Source organism: Felis catus, chromosome A2 (assembly GCF_018350175.1).
Source record: "Felis catus isolate Fca126 chromosome A2, F.catus_Fca126_mat1.0, whole genome shotgun sequence".
NCBI classification, from domain to species: domain Eukaryota; kingdom Metazoa; phylum Chordata; class Mammalia; order Carnivora; family Felidae; genus Felis; species Felis catus.
The window spans coordinates 44,785,762-44,809,282 of record NC_058369.1 but is presented as its reverse complement, the minus strand read 5'-3'; the positions used below and the strand labels follow the sequence as shown (position 1 = coordinate 44,809,282).

The 23,521-nt window shown below is 38.3% G+C and overlaps 1 protein-coding gene across 7 annotated transcripts in view; it reads right to left on the bottom strand.

Annotated features, from left to right (window-relative positions):
- The window catches only part of CNTN4 (contactin 4), an 899,609-nt gene that overhangs the window by 157,237 nt on the left and 718,851 nt on the right, over positions 1-23,521 (bottom strand). For all 7 annotated transcript variants that reach the window (XM_045051879.1, XM_011280163.4, XM_019824595.3 and 4 more), the window contains 2 exons: positions 8,216-8,318; positions 5,388-5,572 (listed from right to left, as the gene is read on the bottom strand). In XM_045051879.1, the coding sequence (XP_044907814.1) occupies positions 5,388-5,572; positions 8,216-8,318 (288 nt within the window). The remainder of the gene's footprint in view (positions 1-5,387; positions 5,573-8,215; positions 8,319-23,521) is intronic.

The window sequence follows — 23,521 nt, the reverse complement described above, 5'->3', positions numbered from 1 at the left end:
TGGCCATAGTAGTTCCTTCCAGCTCAAACGTGACAGGATTCTATGTATTACAGCCTGCTCAAATACTATATTCTCTATTTCCTAATGGTGAAGAGGATTTTACTCTCTTAACACCTGTTACATATAAGAGGAATTACACAAAAGCTATTAAATATCAGGTTCTTTTAGTTCACACTTCATTCTTCTAAATGATGACTATAATACTATTGGTCTATTTGCGAAAAAAAAAAAAAGGAAGTGACTATACAGACACAATGAGGCAAAAAATGAGTAATTATCAAGTGAATTAAATCCATTTTGTACTTTCCTTTCCCTTCTTCAAAGATAATTACTTTAACGCCCTCATTCTACTTTGTCTGTGTAGACTGGCTACAATGCCTGATGTGACAGCGAGCTTTGTAGAGCTATGTAGCTTTGTAGAGAACCAGAACACCTTTGCCTGTGTGTAATGTAATCTCAGTTTCACTCTACCTACCACTTGCATACAGCTTAGCACAGAGTAATGGTTCATACAGTGTGGACTCTAGACAAACTGCATCAGCGTTACTGAAATACAACTTTAAAAAAAAATTCTTTTTAACATTTATTTATTTTTATTTTATTTTTTTTTTCAACGTTTATTTATTTTTGGGACAGAGAGACAGAGCATGAACGGGGGAGGGGCAGAGAGAGAGGGAGACACAGAATCGGAAACAGGCTCCAGGCTCTGAGCCATCAGCCCAGAGCCTGATGCGGGGCTCAAACTCACGGGCCGCGAGATCGTGACCTGGCTGAAGTCGGACGCTTAACCGACTGCGCCACCCAGGCGCCCCAACATTTATTTATTTTTGAGACAGAGAGAGACAGAGCATGAACGGGGGAGGGTCAGAGAGAGGGGGAGACACAGAATCTGAAACAGGCTCCAGGCTCTGAGCTGTCAGCACAGAGCCCGACGCGGGTCTCGAACTCATGGACCGTGAGATCATGACCTGAGCCGAAGTCGGATGCTCAACTGACCGAGCCACCCAGGCGCCCCTGAAATACAACTTTTTACAAATGCACATTCTCGGGTCTCACCCCAGCTCTACAGAATCAGGACCTGTGAAGGTAGGGCCCAATATTCAGCATTTTAATAAATTCTCCATGTTATTCTGATGCACACTGAAGTACAAGAACCTCCAGCATGAAGGAACAAGCATGGCATTTGGAACCTAGCTCTGTGTCTTACTATGTAAACTTAAATCAGCTACATAAACTCTGGCAATCAGTTCCATCTACAAACTGGTTTCATTAGAATGAGAATGCCTTACTGGTTGTACCTCCAAAATATATCCAAGTCTCTCTATTTATTTTCCTTCCTTGAGTCCTAGCCACTATCATCTCTCACCTAGATGGCTCCCTGATCGGTTGTCCTGTGTTTGCTCTGGGTTCCGCATCATCTATTCACCACAAAGCAACCACCGTGGTCTTCTAAAGACAAGAATCATATGAAATCACTCTCCTGGTTAAAATCTTCCAGTGGTTTCCCATTATACTCAAAATAAAACCCAAACTCTGTGCCTGGCTCATAAAGTACCGCATAATCTGTTGCTTTCCTATGCTTCAACACTTTTGTCCTTTCTCACCAAGATTTTGTTATATTGATTTCCTTGATGCAGCTCAAACATGTCAAGTAGTTTCCTGTCTCAGGGCCTTTGCAACTCCTTCCCTTCTGCCTGGAATTTACTTCCCTCAAAACTCTGGCTCTTTCTCATCCTTCAAGTTTTGGCTCAGAGTTCAAATCTCAGACTAGTCTTCCCTAATGACCTTATCTTATGAAGCCTTTCTTCTGCTCCTGGTTTTTTTTCTATCACATCCTAATTACTTTCATTATAATTCTTATCACAATATGAAATTTTATAGTTCATTTATTTGCTTAATAGTATATTGTCTTTCAACTTCTAGTAAAATATAAGCTCTTTGAAGGCAGGGATTTGTCCTGCAGCCCTAGTGCCTAACATGTTCTGCCATATGTGTAGAGGCCTCTTTTGGGCAACAGCCTTGAGCAATGGAAACTTGATTGAGGCAAAAGGGCCCACAGTGACCACTAAGCTGAATACAAACAGGTTCATTAAGCAAATCACCTTGAAAGAGCCATAGGCCCTAACTGACCATTTACAACCAGTCACAGTTCCTAAGATTACTGAAAAAGGGAAAGCTGTATATATTCCCCATACTTCCCCACTCTGCCCTATAACTATAGCCCCTCACCACCGCCTTGTGACAGATAGTCTTTCTTTTGACGTCCTTCCCTCTGCTCCCTTGGAGTGTATTCAATAGGCTTGTATCTCCTTTGTTCTGCCTTCAGTGAATTCTTTCACTGCCTCATGCTGCCGGCCCCTACACCATCCAACGGGATGCACCACAATATGTAGGCAATGAAAAAAGATATTTGTTGAACTAATAATATATCAAAATCACTTTGGAAAATTTCTACCTTTAGCAACAAAGACCCATTGTATTTTACTCTTGAAAATTACAGACCTATTTGTAGAAAGTTTTTTACGTTGAAAAATGTCTGAAACAGCAGATTAAAACTAGACCACACTGCATAATGTACAAACTTATCCTGTCACTACATTGTATACCTGAAACTAATGTAACATTGTGTGTCAACCATAAAACACAAAACAAAGACTAGACCACACTGGTCAAGTATAAGTCATGGCAAAAATAAAATGGGAAGATAGGGTAGGGTAAAATGTTTTATATATGAACTAGTTTTAATTCCTCACACATATCAAACAGGAGTAGCACATGCAAATCTAAACACACAGGTAGAGTGGGAGCACACCAACCAGGAACAGGGGCTTCCATCATGCTGACACAGGGAAGATGGGAGCAATGGAATCAAGCCCAGCAGGCCTTGGGAGCAAGGTTAAATGGTTTCAGTGCAAGATGAGGAAAACTGCCATTTTGCTAAGCCAGATCAGAAGTTAGCATACGCATGGTTGATGTGGAGACTTTGATGAACGGAACGAGATAACTTGGAACCATAAAAGAGAAGCAAGCTTCTAAACTCAAACCCATGGTTTATAATCCCTGAGCACAGCACATCTTAACACTGTGAGAAATTCTCTTGTCGACAAAGGCAGAACATTCATGGATAAGTGACTGGGGCTATTTTCTCCCCTTTTGTGATCTACATAGTGATTTTAATTACAATAACTCATTTAAATTGGAGATCTAGACAGCTGGATATTAGGCACTCAGCATTGGGAAAACCCAATAGAGACCAAAAAAATGAGAGGCAAAAAAAAATGACAGCCAAGCACTTTTGTATAATTAATCCCTCCTGTGACAATGAAAACAGTTCGATAATTTCTGTGTCACTGATATGCTAGTTGAGGAAAAACAAAAGAATAAACATAGATACAACAGCCAAACACTATTAAAGTCAACTGATCTGACAAGCTTCTAACACCAAGGGTGGTTGACAACTGAGAAAAAAGCTGAGCTATCTACAGAAAGCAGGCAAATTTCATTCTGCTTTTTCCCCCATGCATGGATGCAGATAACTCCATTTAAAAGGGAAACACTGGTAGAATCTGATTTTCATCTCCAGGGCAGGATCCCTGAAGGGAAAACAAAACAAAACAAAACATTTTACTGCACAAGGCTGAGGGCCAGTGACAAATTTGATTCTCTAGAACGGTAATTCTGGAGTATTCTTTTTCCAGTGGAGGAAAACTTTGACCCACTAGGAAGTACTATGCCAACTCCTGGTTACAGAACATTTCATACCTCCATAACATACTGAAAACAGATATTTCACTTAAAAGAAAACCATGGAAGTGAAAATAACTGTATTCAATTAGTTGAGCAACTCAAATAACACTTGGCAACAACCATAGCTGAACTGAAAAGTCTATTCAACTAATAAAAGAGAAAAAACATTGGCCTTTAACCTATTTTCAGGTTGTTCTCATCTGACATGTAAGGAATAATTATCACACTGGTGAGAAAAATGTGCCCTAAACACTTGAAAAGTACATCAATTGCATCTCACTAAACAAATGTGTAACTCTTGGTGCTATGTTTTCCCTGTCAGTTAACTATGTCGTCTTTTGCTTTTTAACCAATCAAATACGGGATCAACTATCACAGTTTAAGAAAGGGCAAAGATCAAATATCAACTCCGTCATTTGGCTTGAGTAGAATTAGTTCTTTATAATTGCTGAAGAAAGATGAATGATTAAAGAAGTGGGCAAATTTATTCAAACAACTGTTGCCCAGGTCATCACGTGAAATACCTTCTAGAACCATGTGGGCTCTTCTGCCTCCCCACATATATCAGGTATCTAAGTACCAAACACTGAGGGTCACATGAGAGAGTTCTCTGCAAAGTAGCAGATACTCAAAATGTCCACTCAGTTTCCAATCACGTTTCTAAAGAACGTTTTATGACTAATGAACAAAATCTGGCTATATCTTAAAACCAAAATACTTTAGAAGAAGAACTGATGAAGTAAATAGACTTTTTGGTATCTGTTATTGCAAAAAATAAGAACATTTAAAACTTTTGCTGTAACTTGTGCCTAAAGAGCTATTCTCAGTATTTCAATACATATTGTTGTGTATTTAAGCCATTCTTGAATAATTATCAACCTACAATATTTATTTTCAATGCCCAGAAAGATGGGATTCAGGCATGTTCCAATTTGGCAGAACTCTATTTGCCTTCAAAATGCCTATCCAGTGAAATCCCTTTTTGGATTTCAAATTGACACCCTAACAGGGTTTCCAAGATTGGCTAAATTGACGACCACGTGCTAGCAGTTTCACATTTATATTATGTTTGGATCAATGCCGATGATTTGATTGGAATAGGAGCAGCTGCACATAAAGTCTTTGGGGTGAGAGAGATTTGTCATGCTCCACTCTGATAACTAAATTTGGGGAGTGTGCATTTTGAAATGTTCATGGTACCACATTAAATTGCTATCAAATAGAAGCAATTACAAAGAATTAACATGAGCCCCAAATCAAAATTCTAAGGAAGAAAAGCATACAGCTTAAAAAAAAATAAATTAGGAAGAAGGAATAACAAAATGTTTCCTGCATCAAGTTTACAGCTTAATGGCAAGAGGAAACACGGTTCCTCTGCAAGTGCGTTCACACTAATATCCATCTCCCAAACACCTCAGCCTAATTTCTTCCTCTCTGCTCCGTCAACATCCTTGTCCCCCACCCTTACTCTCCACACCCAGAATCACCCAGGGAATGCTAATTAGCAGCAAACCAAGGGTTTTACACAGTCCTATTCTAAACAATCTTTTCTGAAAAGCCTGAACGCAAACCTCTTGGTTTACGCTTTTAATACCAAGGTCTGTAGAACTACAAATGATAAAGTGGGAAGGCAAACTTACCATAAAAAGTCAACTGTCCCCTTGCTACATTTTTCCCTCTTGAATTTTCAGCCACACATTCATATAAACCAGCATCCTCCTGCTGAAAATTGGGGATTTCAAGAATTCCACTGGATTTGTGTCTTCTGGCTTTCCTTGCTATAGGCTTTCCATCAGCTCTTCTCCAAATAATAGTTGGTACTGGACTGATAGAATAAAAAAGAGTGAATCAAATTAGAGAAAACCATATCTTTTATTTGAACCTATGCTTCCCATAACCCCTTCCTTCTTGGTTCTAAGCATATAAACTTGCCCTAAACAGTAGTCCCCAAAGTTCATTCATTCATGTATCACTATTACGATTTTAGCCATATCCACATTTCTAGTGTAATTATATATTAAGTGTTTTTCTTAGAATCAAATAACCTTTCATAACCTTAAATAAGGTAATATATCTCCTCTACAATAGTAACACTAAAAAACATTTTTATATGCTTGGTATATATCTTTTTAGTACAAATGCTTTTTTCCACATCATAAACAGGAAAATAAAAATGTCCACGCACAAATGTGTAAGATTAAAGATGCGTGCAAATTCTTTCACATTCCTCTCATACAAGGTTCAGGCCCTCCTATGTCTTGAACCTGCTGTGTTGTTTGACTACTTTGATTACTGAACTAAGACAGAAGTGATGTTGTACCGTTTCAAGGGTTAGGCAATAAGAAACTGACAGCTTCTACTTTCTGTCTCTTGGGACATTCTCTCTAGAACCTTACCAACTGATAACAGCAGTTCACCAGACAGTGGTTTAGGGAAATTTTTACTTAAAATAGAAAGATAAGGAAGGCAGCCATCTGTGGGGTCTTTATGTACTCTCATGGCATCTATCATCCTACAACCATAACTGTTAGAGCACATCTTAAATTGCAAGGAGGGCATCATTGAGTCTGCAAATCAATGCTTTAGCAAGCTAACCACAGCTTTTAAGACTGCAGCTTCCTACCAGGGGATACAATTATTTACTTATTTATTTTTCACAAAACACACACACAGAGAAGTAATTAGGCTAAAGACTTGCTAATCTTCTCTGGAAAACCTGAGATGGTATTTAAAAAATTAAAGCCATCAATTCTACTATACTTGTTTTAGAACAATTTAAGTTCATTCAACAGACACCAACTCTAAATGCAGAAAGGGTTCTATCAAAAGTACATTACAGGTGCCTTTACATCTAATGAGATACACACTTAATACAGGCCTTTACAAATAACTATACTTAGACACAGTCTTCCTGCTCTTAAGTGGGCAGTGATGATGTATTTTGGCAGTTGGATATGCATACCCAAATATCTTTGTGTAGATTGGAGGAACCCAATTTTGGTCTTTTGTTTTTATTCCAGTGCCATTCAGGCAGTATGAATAGAGTTTAATTCACACCCCCTTTGAAGTATGAACAACAAGAATTTTGCTCTCTCTTCAAAAAACATTTTTCAAGGTGTCACCTTGCATAGTGTACCAAATTTACACCTAGGCTGCCCAGTTAACCTGCTTTCGCCTTTTCCCTGGATTGGGTTTCCCAATGTATATATTTAAAATAAAAAATGGGGCCATGCGATAAAAATGGGACCAGGCTGCTTAACAGTCTGGTTTCAGTCTCTTAGTAATAAATTACGGGCATTTTCTATTTCTCACATGTTGTTTTACAATTTGACTTTTAATGTCTGAACAGTGTTCAGTCCTACAGGTATGCCATAATTTATTTAAGGTGATAAGTTTTCAGGACATAAAAATTTACCAGTATATGTATGGTACCAAAGTAAAGATACTGGTGTAATTTATACTGCCCTGACTTAAAACCATGGAAACCAAAAGAATCTTTTTTATTAGAGCTGAAAATATAGTGATAAAAAGGAATACCTTTCTTCTATGGTTGCTGTAAACACAAAAAATATACAGAAACAGATCACATGCTGATACAGGGGTTGGGCACAAGCAAGTGCTGTTGCCTTAGCCATGATCTGGGCGCAGGAAGAGGATAGGGAGTTAGCAATGGGTTAGCGGGAAATAGGGTTGGGTGTAGAGATCTACATCAATCAATAAATTCCATAGATGATCTAAAATTCTCATTTCAGATGACAGTGTGTACCATTTATGCCAACCCCTCTCCCTTTTTTAGAGTTACTGGGAAAATCTTAACTGATTTCTTTTTCCATTTTCTTTGTGTCCTCTGAGAGATAGATACTCTATGGAAACGTTAACTGGATCCCAACTAGGCTTATCTATAATTCCACAGACTTAATAATAAAGTTGGGAGTAATTTTCAGGCGAGTCTGTAAAATAGAGACTCTCTTAAAGAATATAAGATCTTCCCTATCTTTAGCCAGAGAAGAAAATCCAAAGTAGAGAGAAGAGACTGGTAATTTAAAAAGAAATTCAAGAAAAGTTTGATGCATCCTCTGTAAACTAGGGCCAGACTGAAAGTCCATATTTTTCTAAATAGTCGGCTTGAGCGTACCTCAAATGAAGGCCATTGTTTTCCTGTCATTCTGGGTTAGACAGTGTGCACATTATAGGTCACAATAATAGAAGAAAATACTTTTTCAGAATTGCCCATTCTCTTCTCCTTTGTGGCCATGTCAATTGTGGCAGCCTAATCCCCTTTGTGCCATTACATGTACTCTCTCCATGGTGAGAGGGCAGAATCAAAGATGCATACATGGCATCACAAAAAGAAAGGCCTGACTTGCTTTTCAGTCACCTCAGAAGCCATCACCGTGAACAGTGCAAATAAACTTGTACACCCGCACAGGCTGAAGGGTGAAGAAGACGGAAGAGAAACCAGACTTACTTTCCTAAGGCAAAGCATTCCAGCTTGACTGTTGTTCCTTTGGCGGTCGGCACCATTTCTGGGAATTGCACTTCTATTTTTGGCTCATATTCACCCATCACCCCTGTGAATAAACAAAGGGACTAAGTCTTTGAGGCTCTTTTAAAACATACATTAGTGTTTTTGTTAATTTAGGATGCTCTCATACATCATTATGTGCACAATTAATTCCTTCATTTAAAGCAGGTTCTATCTCTAACCAGCCTTGAATTGTGGCTCTTCTCCCAGTTACTGCTAGGGGAAATTTTGTGTCACAGTGCCATACCATCTGCCTAGGATCAAATTCTCTGTGCATACAACTTCACTTCTTGAAACACCTTTTTTTAAAAGGGAGTCATGGACCATGTAAGGAGGGGAGAGATAAAGTCCCAGTCACCAGGGAAATCAAATAAATGATCTTTTTGAAAACATACTGCAAAAAAAATTTAAGTACTTTACCAAAATACTTGCTGCTCTATTATGTCTATGTAAGAAAAAAATCTGAGTAGTCAGTTACTCAATTACGAATTACTTTATCATTCACTTCCAAAACCAATCTGAATTAATCATAAATTAGTACAGAGAAGGTAACATCAAATGCCAGTGACATTATATTCTGAACCAAGGTAAAAATGACAGGAGGAAGTAATACAGAAAACAATCTTTAAATCATACCCACCTTCCCAAAGGCATGCTGACTTTAAGGTCATATTCTCTCACTTTCCTATATCGTAGGAAATTGTACAATTGTGGTCACGGTAACATAACCTAACAAACTAAGTCCATACTTTATAACTAAAAACCAGTCAATTATTTCTTATCAATAAATTATCTTAAAATTTTTTTTAAATGTTTATTTTGGAGTGAGAGAGAGAGGGAGGGAGATGAGCAGGGGAGGGGCAGAGAGAGACAGAGACAGAGCGTGAGCGGGGGAGGGCAGAGAGAGGGAGACAGAATCTGAAGCAGGCTCCAGGGTCTGAGCCATCAGCACAGAGCCCGACGCGGGGCTTGAACTCACCAGCCATGATATCATGACCTGAGTTCAAGTTGGACACTGAATCGACTGAGCCACCCAGGCACCCCTCTTACCAATACATTCTTGACCCCATCTCCCACTGATCAAATCCATTTATTTCTATTCAATGTCTTGTCCTTTCCGTGATCTCTGATTCAGCTGTGCCAATATAAAATTTGGAATTATCTAACATACTAAGAAATGATAGGATCCTTCATTTCACCTCTCCTTTAGGCTTTCCATTAATTATAGGAAAAAAGACTGAGGGATTCAGAAGAAAAGGTGAAAGCAAGGAATGGACAGGGACAGGTACAATGACAGAGAGAAATGATTCCACTCATTTGGTTGAGGTGACCGTTTTCATCTGCAGCTTCAATGTTTGGGAAGCATCAAGGGGATATTGCTAATATGCAAAAAAGAAAATCAATGCTGTGAGATAACCTAACTGTCTAGCTAGGTTTGCTGTGAAGTATGTGGTCCAAAGTGCAAAGTTGAACATAACTTTGATTTTTTTCCTTTCATAGAATGACAGGGAAGGTTGGATTTGGAAGGGGCCTTTTAAATAATTTAGTTCAGCATTTTTAATCTTGGCATTCATGGATGAACACTTTCCTACAGAGAGGACCTGCAGCTAGCAATCTATTCTCAAAAGGACTATAACCCACTCCCCCCAATGCAATTAAAATCGGTTCTAATCTATCCCTCCCTTTTGTGAGCAAGGCTGTAATCTCAAAGGGGTTAAGCAGTTTGTCTTTAGTTTTACAACAAACTAGTTGGTGTTCCAGTTTGTAAATCTGGCCCCCAATTCCTCTTTTACTATGGCCTGTCACCACCGCAATGAAGAACACTGGAAAACTAGATTCAAATACATTAAATCCATGTTGCCACATTCAGATACAAAACCACTCCTTCCTTTTTGGCCAGTTTGGGTTCCCTTCCACTTAAATTCAAGTTTGCCTTCCTTTAAGCATTTGCCACAAAGCTAGACCAGCAAAGAAGTGGCACTTGCTAATGACGGCATTCACCCACAGCTGCTGAACTTGCTAACCAACAGCCCATACGGTTGACTCATTGTCCCATAAATATCAGTAGTATGACTCTCAGCCCAGGAACAAGTTAACACCTTTTAGTGCTGTGTCTCTGTGTGTGTGTGTGTGTGTGTGTGTGTGTGTGTGTGTGCGTGGCTATGTACTCCAAGAGCAGTGTTAATTAAAAAAAGAATTGCTTTGGGAGAAAGAGGTCTTTTGTGCTCCCAGGAAATCATAACAGTCTGCACTGCAGTGTATCATGTGTGGGAGGGAGATGAGACAATAATGTTAAAATACAACAGGCAAGGCTGTTTTAGCAGTGATCAGGTGGTCCCCCTGCCTTCTCTTTCTTTAAACATTACATACGCATTAGGTTTCTTTAACCCAGCTCTGAAAGATATACCAAGGAGAAAATATATCTCACACAATCTTGTCCTGAGAAAGTGAGATATCACTGCAATGCGGAGACAGTGTGCATGGTCCTGTGCCCTGTCATCTCCTCATCCTAAACTCCTACTTATCAAGGCCCAGACTCAAAGTCCACTCCTCTAGGATCCTTTTTCCCTTCCTCTGTCTGGACCACTATATACCTCACAGTGGCCTTTAAATGACCAGACAGCATTAACACCTCTGTGCCTCAGCTCTACTGTTTCCCCTGACTTCTTAAAAAAAAACCACACACACATTTACTGAGGTATAATTTACGTACAAATTCAAAGATTTTCAGTAAATTTACCAAGTTGCAAAGTCATGGCCATAATCCACTTTTTTTCAGCATTTCCATCACCCCATGATCCTTCATGTCTATTTATAGTCAATCCTCAGAACCCATTCCAGCCCGAGGCAGCTTCTAATCTGCTTTCTCTCTCTGATAATTTGCCTTTTCTGGATGTTTCATATAAATGGAATTATACACCATGTGTTCTTTTGTATCTGGGCTCTTTCACTTGGCATAGTGTGATCAAGGTTCATCCATGTTGCAGAATTTATCAGTGGTTTGTTCCTTTTTATTGCTGAATACTATTCAACTGTATGGTTATACCATATTTTATTTATGTCTGTCCTGGTCATATTAGCAACAACATGACACAAACGGAATGGCTTAAAGAAAAAGAAATGTATTCTCTCACACTTCTGGAGGGTAGAAGTCATAAATGAAGTGATGACAGGGCTCTGCCCCGTCTGACATTCTGGGTAGAATTGTCCCTTGCCTCCTCCTAGCTTCTGGTGGTGGCCATAAATCTTTGGTGTTCCTGGGCTTACACCTGTATCAATCGAGTCTCTACTTCTGTCATCACACGGCATTCTCTCTATGTGTCTTCCCATTGTACTTTTATAAGGACACCAGTCATACTGGATTAATGACCAACTGCAGTCTGATATGACTTCACCTGAATTAACTGCACCTATAAAAACCATATTTCCAGATAAGGTCATATTTTGAGTACTAGGAGGGTTACATCTTCAACATATCTTTTTTGAGGGACACAATTTAACTCATAATACCAGTTAATGGGCATTTATTTAGGTCGCCTCCACTTTTAGTGATAATGAGTTATGCTTCTAAGAACATTTGCTTGCAAGTCTTTGTGTGGAAATGTCTTTCATTTTTCATGCTTCCTATGATTTTTGGGCGGATAACTTTTCTCTTGCTTCATGTCTCAGCTCAAATGGAGCCCCTTCAGAGGAGTGCTTTCACTTAAACTCACCGAAAAACTACTGCCATATAAATAATGTCATTTTACACATAAAATTTTGGGCCCCTCTCAAATAGCATTACTGTTGTCGATCATCTTTATAGCTATATATATATATATATATATGTTATCTCTTTTTCTTTGTGTTTTCACTTTCTCAAAAAATGGAAAGACTTTCAAATTTTTTCTGTAACCCTCACAAATCCTAGTTCAGTACCAGGCATATGAAAAAAAAATTGTGGGGTGATTGGGTGGCTCAGTGGTTGAGTGTCTAACTCTTGGCTCAGGTCATGATCTCATGGTTCGTAGGTTTGAGCCCCACATCAGCCTCTGTGCTGACAGTGTGGAACCTTCTTGGGGTATTCTCTCTCTCTCTCTCTCTCTCTCTCTCTCTCTCTCTCTCTGCCCCTCCCATGCCCATGGTCTCTTTCTCTCTCTCTGTTAATGTTAATATTATTATTTAATAACATTTAAAAATCACAGTAAAAAAAAAAAGAAAAAAATTGTGACGAGTAGAAATTTGTGGAAGGGAGGAAAAATGTAGGAATATGGGCCTTCTCCTATGACACATAATAGCCATTAAGTCAATCATGCACTTCCTTCCAGCCATGAAAGTCATTTCTAAAGTATCATCATCATGGCTTCTTGTATGAGTTCATTCACTTAGACCATGTTTTTCTCTAAAATGAACTCTAGGCTGTTTAGGTGGTCATGTGGATGATTTCTGGGTTGATACACACTGATCTTCATTTACAGCTATAGAAATTCAAGTAACAGAGTTAGTAATAAGACAGATTGATCTGTGTTTATAGCAGTTGTTACAGGACATAAAGATATGGATCAGAGATGGGATGGCATAGTGTTCATGATGTTTAAAGAATTTTCATTATATATAAAGATTGTTCTAGTATTAAAGTCATAAAAAATGAAGGAAGCAATTTTCTCCAACTATATTATGAACACTTGGGGTGGGGGAGACACCTGCGAACTGTTCTATGTAATTGAGTTACATCTGAAACAAGCCATATTTTTATTTGACTATTTATTTCATTTTAACTATTTTGGCCTTTATTTTGTACATTAAATTTAAAAAGCTGTTGCCATTTTAATTTTTTTTATGAAACAAAAGGCTCCTTATAACTAGAATACATTTTTCAAGTCATTCCTTTGACCACCTGTACACTTTTGAACTTAATTGGTCTACAGATGCTCTGGTGATTCACAGAATGATTAGGCAGAAAGAGAAAGGCCACTGATGGAATTGCTCCAGACCATTTTTCCATCTTCAAACTATTTAAAAGGTGGGAATATATGAAGGCCTAGCTGTGTCCACACACTAAGGTAAGTGAAAATAAAGAGTGCATATAATAGAATCAAGATCAACCAGAATATATAATCTCAGCCATATTCCCTTTCTCTTGCATGATTTCATTCATTCATGATACAATTTCCCTACAGAGACAACTTTTGCTTTCAATTTTGGAGACACTTAGACACATATTTATAAACATAAAATAAAAAAGGAAATCTTAATTCATTAAAATGCATCGTCAGTGTTTTCCATTCTGTGAAGAGAGCCACCATAACAATAGCAAAAATTACAACACTTAAAATTCTACACATCAGAAACATCAGGAGTCAAGAGCTTAGCTTTATTTATATTCTGATGGATTAATGCAGTAAATATTCATGTAATACCAACCATAAAACAGGCAATGTACCTAGCAATAGGGGCGCAATGTGGGTAACGTACACCTGGTTGTTACCTTCATGACACCTGTAGGCTCCTCTTTTTCAGCGCATTTCATGGTAACAAGGCATATGTAGGCAATGATTGTTTACTGAATAACTGAAAGAGTTGACTTTCTGAGGAAGACATGGCTAGAAATTCCTAAGGTCTTTTTCTAAACCAGTGGATCTCAAACTTTAAATCACCTTGAAGGCTTCAGTTTCTGATTTAGAATGTGGACATGGAGACCAAGAATGTGCATTGGTAACAATTTCACAGGTGATGTTGAAGCTTCTGGTCACAGAGTACACTTTAAGAATGTCTGTAGGAACCACGAAGTGTTACGTCAAAGCAAAAAGTATAACATAATAATGTTAGACCTCTCTTATGAGCTAGTCATTGTGAGAGTATTATTAATGGAATACTACCAGTGACAATGCCCATCAAGAGTCTGGACTTGTAGGTGACCTTGTGGCAATGACTGTTCCCCTTTTAAAACCTGGAAAATCATTAAGGTGATGCTGATGTCTGTAAGAACATAGAATTTAACAAAATAACTGGCAAATTACAGACTATGAAAGAGAAATCAGCCACACACCATGCTTATTTAACTACAATTTGCAGAGCGCTGTGTTGGCAGAAAGAAGCCACTTTGCAGAGTTGCGTGCCATAACATTTTGCCAACACCTGCCTTAGCTGGAATCTGTGCTTGCTAAATTAAACCACAGAAGGGACTTTTACCAACTTCCACAAAGTGGTATTTTCTAGTAAAAAAATTGCAAACATCATCTTATGAAAAGTTCCCACATTGACTTTCTTGTGGATTGTCATATGATGCATATACAGATCATTAATCTACACATATTTTGAAATATCTCATGAGTCATACTAATCCTTTTGTCTGAGTTTAACACTTTACTTTTTTAAAAAGGACTTGTTTTGTTCTTGGTTGAAGGAAACATTGTGAGGTCTAGGGAACCACCCAAGGAAAATCTTTTACCACCTTCCACCCTCCAATAGCTGAATTTCCACTGAGTTTGAGACAACGATGACACAAACAACAACCTCCCCAATGCTGGAGGAGAGGAATAAAGAGACTGAAGGCTGTACATCACCTCTTAAACTTGGTGTTTTAGGGTGTATTCAGAAATCTGTGGGATGTGAAAATAAACATTTTGACCTCAAACCTGAATTCTTTGCTTCCTTCTCAATAATTAAAGTGCAGAGATAACTTGAGTTACTCCAGAAGGCAATCTCCTATAAAGGTAGACTGAATGCATCTGGGTTTGACTCAAAGAGTCCTGGTTTACCTGAAATCCTGAAATAATTTGCTAACAGTTTCCAGTTTGGACAAGTAATTACAAGGTCGTCTTCTTTTAAGTGAAAGAAAGCCAGCTTTCATCTTCCATTAAGTACTTTTATGTTAAGCCTACTAAAACATTCTTCATGTGGTCTTCAATAAAATACTCTCTCTCTCTCTCCCTCTAATTTGTGCATGTTAGTCCTAGTTCCAGTCTTTGTAGCCGCAAAAAAACAAGTCTTTTGATGGACAGTCTTCAGATATTTAAAGATATTATCATGTTGTCAGGGATTGGCAAAGTTTTACTATAAAGTGACAGAGAACAAGGATTTTATTTAGGTTTTATGAGCCATGCAGTCTCTGTTACAACTTAACTCTGCCACTGTAGCTGAAAAGCATCCACAGACAATATGTAAACAAAAAGGACATGGCTATGGTCCAATAAAATCTTATTTACAAAAAGATGGTATGCTATACGACCCATGAGCCCTAAGCTGGCTGACCCTTGGCTTAGAGGAAATGAGAAAAATAGCAAAGTTTGAGAGAGTTGATAGAATTGACAAACTATTAGAACTAACAAGAGATGTCAGCAAGCTTGCCAAATGTAGACTCACACACACACAAAATAGCATTTCTGTACATCAGCAATAACTAACTAGAGAATGTGATTCAAAATAAGAAACCATTTGCAATAGCAACAAAAATTATAAAGTATCTACGAATTAACTAAGAACACCCAACATTTCTATGGACAAAACGGTAAACTTTGTTTACAAAAACAGGCCATGGGCAGAAGTGGCCTGCAGGAGGGAGTCTGCTGACTCCTGGTTTACACAAATTCTGTCCTCACTGCCAGGAATTCTTTACCTTCCTCAACTCTTGATGGAAGCTTGGACTGATTCCCAACAACTAGGTTAGATTTCCTCACCTCCAAGGCACAATTAATACACAATCTCACTTCACCCTCCACTGCAGGCTCTTATTACAAAAGAAACTTCAATGAACCTGCTTTACTTCTCCACTCTCCCCTAATGTGGCCCCACTCCTGCCTCAGACTGCAGTAAGGCTCCTCAGCTAGACTATAATCTAGCACAGAAACACTTCTGCATTCCTAGTGACAAGCATACAACAGGTGCTCCATGAATATTTGTTGGTTAAATGCATAATCAAATGAATGCTCCAAGTCATCTTTATTTTAGGCTAGGCACCTCTGCTTCCCTTATTCATTTCCAATCCCACTGTCTGTAAATGTGTTTTCCGGAACTCAATTCAGTGACTCCAATAAGAACGAAACTTCAGAGCCTTCACTCATTTGGAATTCTCTAAGACTGTAGGGTTTCAGGGGCTGAGTGCGCATCTTTTTATTTTATAGTGTGCCACACACAACGGGTACTTAACAGATGCTTTCTAACTGACTAGTTAAATGACCATCTAAGACCTTTGGCCCACATGGACCTGAAATGGAACAACTGCGCTAGGGGTCTAAAGCTGACTGCCAAGTTTCTAAGCTTGTCAAGCCTTCAAAATATCCAGAGCCATTAAGACACTATTAAATCAGATTAGCAATGGCAGTTTAGCAAAATATCTCACATCCTTTAGTCATTTAGATATTCTCCTCATAAAACATGTTTTACGCCCACAGATCCTCAACTGTGATGTTGTTAGAGAATTAAAAACAAGACATGATTGCTATGACAAAGCCACACAAAAGTTGCAATTAGAAGTGAGAGTAAAATAAAACAAAGTGTTTTGGTATAAACTCTAGATCTTAAGTAACAAAGAAATATGTCTGAGTGAAGAACGTATTTCTACCCACTGCCAAGCAGAGGTGTCATCCTTGCTAGTTTATACACTAGGTCAACAATAAAATGTTGTAGATCAAGTTTACAATGAAAAAAAAAAAGATCTTAATGACTGGGTTTCTGATCTGATCCCACAAGGTTAAGTGGCCTACCAATAAAGGTGCTTTGTTTATGAAGACACACACTGGTTGTTAATGCTCACTTGAGGTTCTAATCCAGTTTGGGGCAATATTACGAAAGTCTACTATCAACAGATGGCATATCATAACGGAGGATACATTACACTGCATCAATATTATATAATATTCCAGAATGTTCTAGTTTTATGTGTTCCAGTTTTTAGTCTTTGGTCTTAAATTTGGAACTTTGTGGGGAATGCAGTCTTCTGAGCCACCATTAGTCATAGAGGTGAAGGCTCACAAATGACCATTTCGGTCAGAAAGAGTGAATGCACCTAGTTTTGTGCTAGGATTGGTTTTTAGCATTGGGAGAAATCCAACCAATGAACAGCAATCTGTCTGTTGATTAGCATCTGATATTATCTGCCTTGTGCGAATACTCAGACTGGAGTACGGTAATGTACAAAAGTTGTGACTGGAATCCTAGAGGATAACTAGATGAAACCTTAGATATGGTTTATTAGAAATTAATCATTTTAATAGCTGAGAAAACTGAGGACTAAAGAAATGGCACGATTGTGTCATGTGAGTCAGTGGTAGATCTGGGACTGCAGCCCAGATTCCCATGGCTTCTTTTCTTCTTGACTTTTAGTCCTGTCCCCCTTTCACAGCAACCCAGGTGAGGCGAGGCCATGGCAAAAGAGATAAAGGTGGTTGGCACCACCCAGGGACATTCTCAACCCTATGTCCAGAACATCTATTTCTGTCCCTCCTGCTCTGAAACTGCAGGAAACTGAAGTTGTTAGCTGGTCTCTTGTCCACTAGGTTAAAGGTGATTTCAGGTGAGAATGTTAAATACTTCAGTGCTGACCATGCTCAGCATTTTCTTTCTTTCTTTTTTTTTTTTTTTGTTCTTTTGTGAGAGAGAGAGCATGAACCAGGGAGAGGGACAGAGAGAGAGAGTAAGAGAGAGAATCCCAAGCTGGCTCTATGTTCAGCACAGAGCTCACCACAGGGCTCAATACCACCACTGTGAGATCATGACCTGAGCCGAAACCAAGAGTTGGATGCTTAACCAGTTGAGCCACCCAGGCCCCCCAGAATTTTCATGGCTACATAAAATTAGGCTGGGAAAAATGAGTGAGAACTTAGAAAAATATCACCAGTTACTCTGGTTATACAAATTTTAAATAATTTAACTTTACATGGAAGTATAATATTCAGAAAAGTGAAGTTTACATTTTAACTTCCAAAGGCAATACATATCTTGTGTATAAAACATATGTGTATTTACACAACATAGCCTACATACATGTTTGTAAATGTATATACATACAGAAATGGAAGAGAAAGAGAAAAGGAGAAAAGAGAGAGATTTTGAAACTCTAAGATAAGATAAACCCTTTATTCCCTGTTCCTTAGTGTTTCCTCTATTTAGAGTTATCATTAGAGATAATATTCGAAAACATTTAATATCCACGATACAAAGCACAGATCCATCCCACAGACGCTGGCTATGAACTGCTCAAAATCTGTCTTGGTTCTAATAAGGAAAACAAAGGACTGCCAAACCAATCCCCAGCCAGCCTAGGGAAAAAGAGAGAGAAAAGGCAAAGGTCATATAATAACTCCTGCTCAATTATATATAAATGTAATGTACATAAACATCCTCATGGACATGACCTCATTTTCCCAAGACTGTACTAATATCTGCCAATTTTTCTCCTCTTCAGCCATTTTAGAAGGAGTTGGGGGTAGTGATTAAAGACAGAAGAAATAGCCATTATAACTATCACCTAAATCTATGATTTCTCTTGTAGTTAATGTTGTCTGGGTAATCTATTACCTTTGTTTATAGAAATTTAGGGATAATCCTTTGATATCTGTTTAGGAAGCTCATAATAGAGCAGGCTCATCATCATTAATAACCAGCAGTTGGCTAATATTGATCCATAGATGACTTTAGTACCTGTCTTAAAAATAATTATGATATAGTTTTCTCAATTAAATCTTGCTTTTCTTCATGGTACCTAAGTAACAGGTGCACTTTCCCACACAACAAGTTACATTATCTTTCCAAAGCAGATTTCAAAATATCTAGGTAAATAAACTCTGATATAAAACTCTCTCACATTTGTCTAATAACTCTCAACTGTATACTTCCTGGAAGTAAGTACTATACAGCAACATGTCATTATTTAGGAGAACTATCAATATTAAAAATATTTAAGTCATAACATAAAAGGTACAAGGTAAATCTGCTAATCTAGAGCCCCAAACAGCTTTCCTGAACCTCAGTTAAATGGCACAGCGACAGAGCACTGGGCATTTCTCCCCGGTGCTTCCTCACCTTACTCTCCTGGTTTTCAAAGCTCTTCTTTGTCAAAGAATAAAGATAGAAAACTGGGTGATCTCTAAGTGTCTTGTAGAGTCAATAATCTATACATAACCCTTTTACCAAATGTTTTTCTAAAAATTCAAAATATCTCTAATCATTGTAGAAAAATTAGAAAATACAACAAAGCAAATAGAAAAAAAATAAGAATCAAACATTTTGCCACTGAAAGTTAAACACTTCAAAGTTTAACACTGTTAGCATTTTGAAGAGCAGTATTTCCAACCTTCTCTGTCCTAATTCACATATACTTTACAAAACAAGGATCATACTATCTATACACTATGTAATCTGTTTTTAAAAATATAATTTGTTGAGGGGTGCCTGGGTGGCTCTGGTGGTTAAGTGTCTGACTTTGGCTCAGGTTGTGATCTAACAGTTCGAGTCCCCCCCATTGGGCTCTCTGCTGTCAGCACAGAGCCTGCTTCGGATCCTCTGTGTCCCTCTCTCTCTCTGCCTCTCCCCTGCTCGTGCACACACATGTACTCTCTCTCTCTCTCAAAAGTAAACATTAAAAAATATTAAGTATATAGATATAATTTGTTGAGTATATCTATGTAAGTAAGTTACTGATGCTGCCTTTCTATTTTGTCATTGATCAAAGCACTTTATTTGTAATTTAACCCAGAAAATAAGCCTCTGAGGTAGGTACTATCATCCTCACTTGACTGATGAGAAAACGGAGCACAGGGAGATGAAACTGACATCCACAGTCACATAGCTAATAAGTGGCACAGCTGTATTCTACCCTGGGAGCCCAGTTCCAGAGTCCTCAGGTCTGACCTCTAAACCATCCTGTTCTACATTTCAGTAACAATCTGAGACATAGGAAGGGGTGAGCCAGGTGAACAGTGTGGGGGTGTGAAGGGAACATAAAGTACTGAAGTCTTGACGACTTGTGGTGAGCTGGGGACAAGGGGTAAAAAGGGTCAGTGGGATAAACATGGGACACATCACACTTGACGCCTTTCAGGACTTGAGTCAACGTTCACTGTTCACTCTTTATGACTCACTGTCACCTTTTGGGCTGGAAACAATGAATCACAGTCCAGAAATGCTTAGCTGGAACTCCAAGGAAATAACCTGACTATTGAGGACATCTAGTTCTTTAAACTACATCTGCACTTAGCAGAGAAAATGACTAGCCATGGTAATTAGTTCACTTCAGGCAATAAACTCTGTTGCCTTGCTTATTTGCATTTCGGAGGCAGAAGGAGGATGTGCAATTTTGAGAGAGCTTCAATTAACAAAATGATTGTACAAATTCTATACAGCCTTGTACTTATCAGTCTAATATACAGTCCCTAAATACAAGATCATACAGAATGATAATTTTATTGATTTTATTCCTGTAGAATAGACTTTAATAAGAATGTCATCTTTATTTTGCAATCTCTTCTTGATTTATATTTCCCCTTTTCTCTTACCTCCAGAAAGAGCTAATTAAATAACCTATTTTGTGCTCAGTAATATAGTTCAAGTATCCATTTTATATACTCCAGCCCAAATGGGAAAGACATATTATGAATTTTCACCATGCAACTCTCATGGAAATTAAGAATGAATGGGCATTAATTGCTGAAGAATGAGATCCTTATTCTGCTAATTTTGTGATAAAATATTCTATCAAAAACATTTGGCATCTCTATGAAGATATATTACACAAGTCAAGATATATCTAAAAACGAAGCAAAAGGCAAAGTTGTTGCCAACTTGAGGTGTCCATGATTCTGGAGTTCTTATGTTCCTGAATTTGTGTTCCTTCTAGCAACTCTGTGCAACATGTCTCCTGGGCTAGGTCTTAGTGAATCATCAATATTTCATTACATTTGTTACTTGAGACACCTGAATGGATAATAACACCACTGAACAGACATTCTGGTGTAAGTGCATTATAAACAGAGGTCAGAGGGATTTATTTTTAAATAATTCTATACAAAACGCCATTGGAGCACATCTTTTGACAAAGTTTCTTCATCCTTAGGTCTGGAGAGAGAGCATCGATAGCTTTTTAAATGGATAAAATTTTTAGTTTTATTTAATCTAATTCAGCTTATTCCAACATATTAATTTAACGCGTGTCATCTGGCAAGCACTGTGCTGGTCCCCAGAACAAAGCTGGATGAAACCTACAATCTGTGCTTGATCACAATGTCGGCGAGGTGGAGAAGGCGAGCTGATAAGCACATGTGAATATATCAGACGGGTGTTATGACAGAGAGATGGCAGAAGCAGCAGAAAGCAAATACTTCTTTCTGTTGCCAAGAGAAAAGTCGAGCTTTTGGCTTTACAAATAATGACTAAAATAATACTTTGGATTTCCCCCTTCCAACCCTGTTCAGTAAAACCTCAGTAAATGGCATTCCCATCAACCCAGTTGTTACACCAGAAACCTATGTGTCACCCCTGATTTTCTCTTCCAACACCTCCCACATTCAATGCATAGGCAAATTCAGGCAGCTTTACCCGCAAACCAGATTCTCAATCCATCCACTTCTCTGTTCCCCCTGCTACTCCCTAGTTCAAGCTGCCACCATTTCCCAACTGAATTGCTGCAGAGTCTTTCAGTTGGACATGAAACGACCACTCTCACTTGTTTAGTCAATCTCTACACAGTAGCTAAGGAAACTTTTACAAAACACACATCACTATCTTGCATAAAATCCTCTAATGGCTTCTCATTGCACTTGAGATAAAATCCAGGCTTTTTTCCATGGTCTACATGATCTGGCTACTGATTCTTTTCCAATATCAACTCGAAGCAACCTTCACCCTGCTCATTATGCTCTGTCCATGCTCACATTCTCTTTCCTTCCTGAACATGCCCAGTGTTTTTTCAGGCCTCAGGGCCTTTGCATGTGATGTCAACTCAGTCTGCACTGCTCCTCCCTCTGATCATCACAGGGGCTGACTTCTTAGAATTCAAGTCTCAGCTCATATGTCATCTCCTCAGAAAGGTTTTCAGTGACAATTCTGCCTAAAGTAGACATTCCACTCCATAGGACCTGTATTTTATCAAACTGTTGTATTTAGTACTAAAGTAATTGGGTTTTTGTTTTTCTTTATGTTTGCTTTTTACCTGTGTCCTCCCAGAACATGTGGGTAAAATGAGATAGAGGCCCTATTGTTCTTGTTCACTGTACTAATAGTGGCTGTCACATAGTAAGTGCTAAATAAATACATGTTAAATGCATGAGTAAATAAAGGAATGATTCAAATCTACATCATTTGCTAAAAAATTCCATAGTACAGTTTATGCTGTAAGGATGCTCAGACCCTATTTGCAAGTTGGTTTGTCTACAAATATCCTGTTCTAAGAAATTCATATTCACAGCTGCACCTGGGTACAAAGTCCCTTCAGTACAGAAGGGAAGAAGAACATATTTGGAGAGAAATCTGAGTTCTAGGCTTGAATCCGCAAGTTTGTGTTGTACAAATTCAGGTAAGAGGTGGTAGAGTGTAATGAAATGAAACCTAGTGATTGAGGCATTAATGTATTAGCTCTGGAATCAACAGGACGTGGGAGCTAAGTGTGAACTGTGGAGCCATTAGTTTTTAGCTAGGTATGTGGCTTTGGGGTTTGTTATTTAACATGTCTGAGCCCCAGTTCATTCATCTATAAAAGATAAAAGAGGATATTCCTCATATAGTTGCTTGAGGTTTCACTGAAATAATTCTGGTAAAATTCTGAGCATCCAGCAAATAGTTAAGTACCTAGTAAAAGCTTGTTATTAACATTCTTGTCTGACAGTTTCCTTACCTGTACAATGGGTCTAGTAATTCCTGTTCATAATGGAAGGCTCAAGTGTGTACTTGATGGGCATGGAATTTAAAAAGAATAGAAACATAAACATTTAACCATGGCTGCTTAAATCTCTATACTGGCCATTATTGAAAGACTTAATTGTGCTTTGTTTTCTTTTACTCCACAAATATCTATTAAGAATCTCCTATGTTCCAGGTATTGTACAGGTATTGGAGACATACTAGTGATCAAGGCACTACAGGTGCTTCTAAAATAGCAAGTTTATAGTTAGGGAGACAGGGAAACACACTGGTAACTGTGATACAAAATGAAGAGTTCTTGGGGTTATAGTAATGGGCTTTATTGGACTTGATAGAGAAGATACCTGATGCAGCACAGTGGGGAGGGAGTCAGACAGACGTAACTTCCGGGAGAAAGTGATACACTTGAAGAAAATG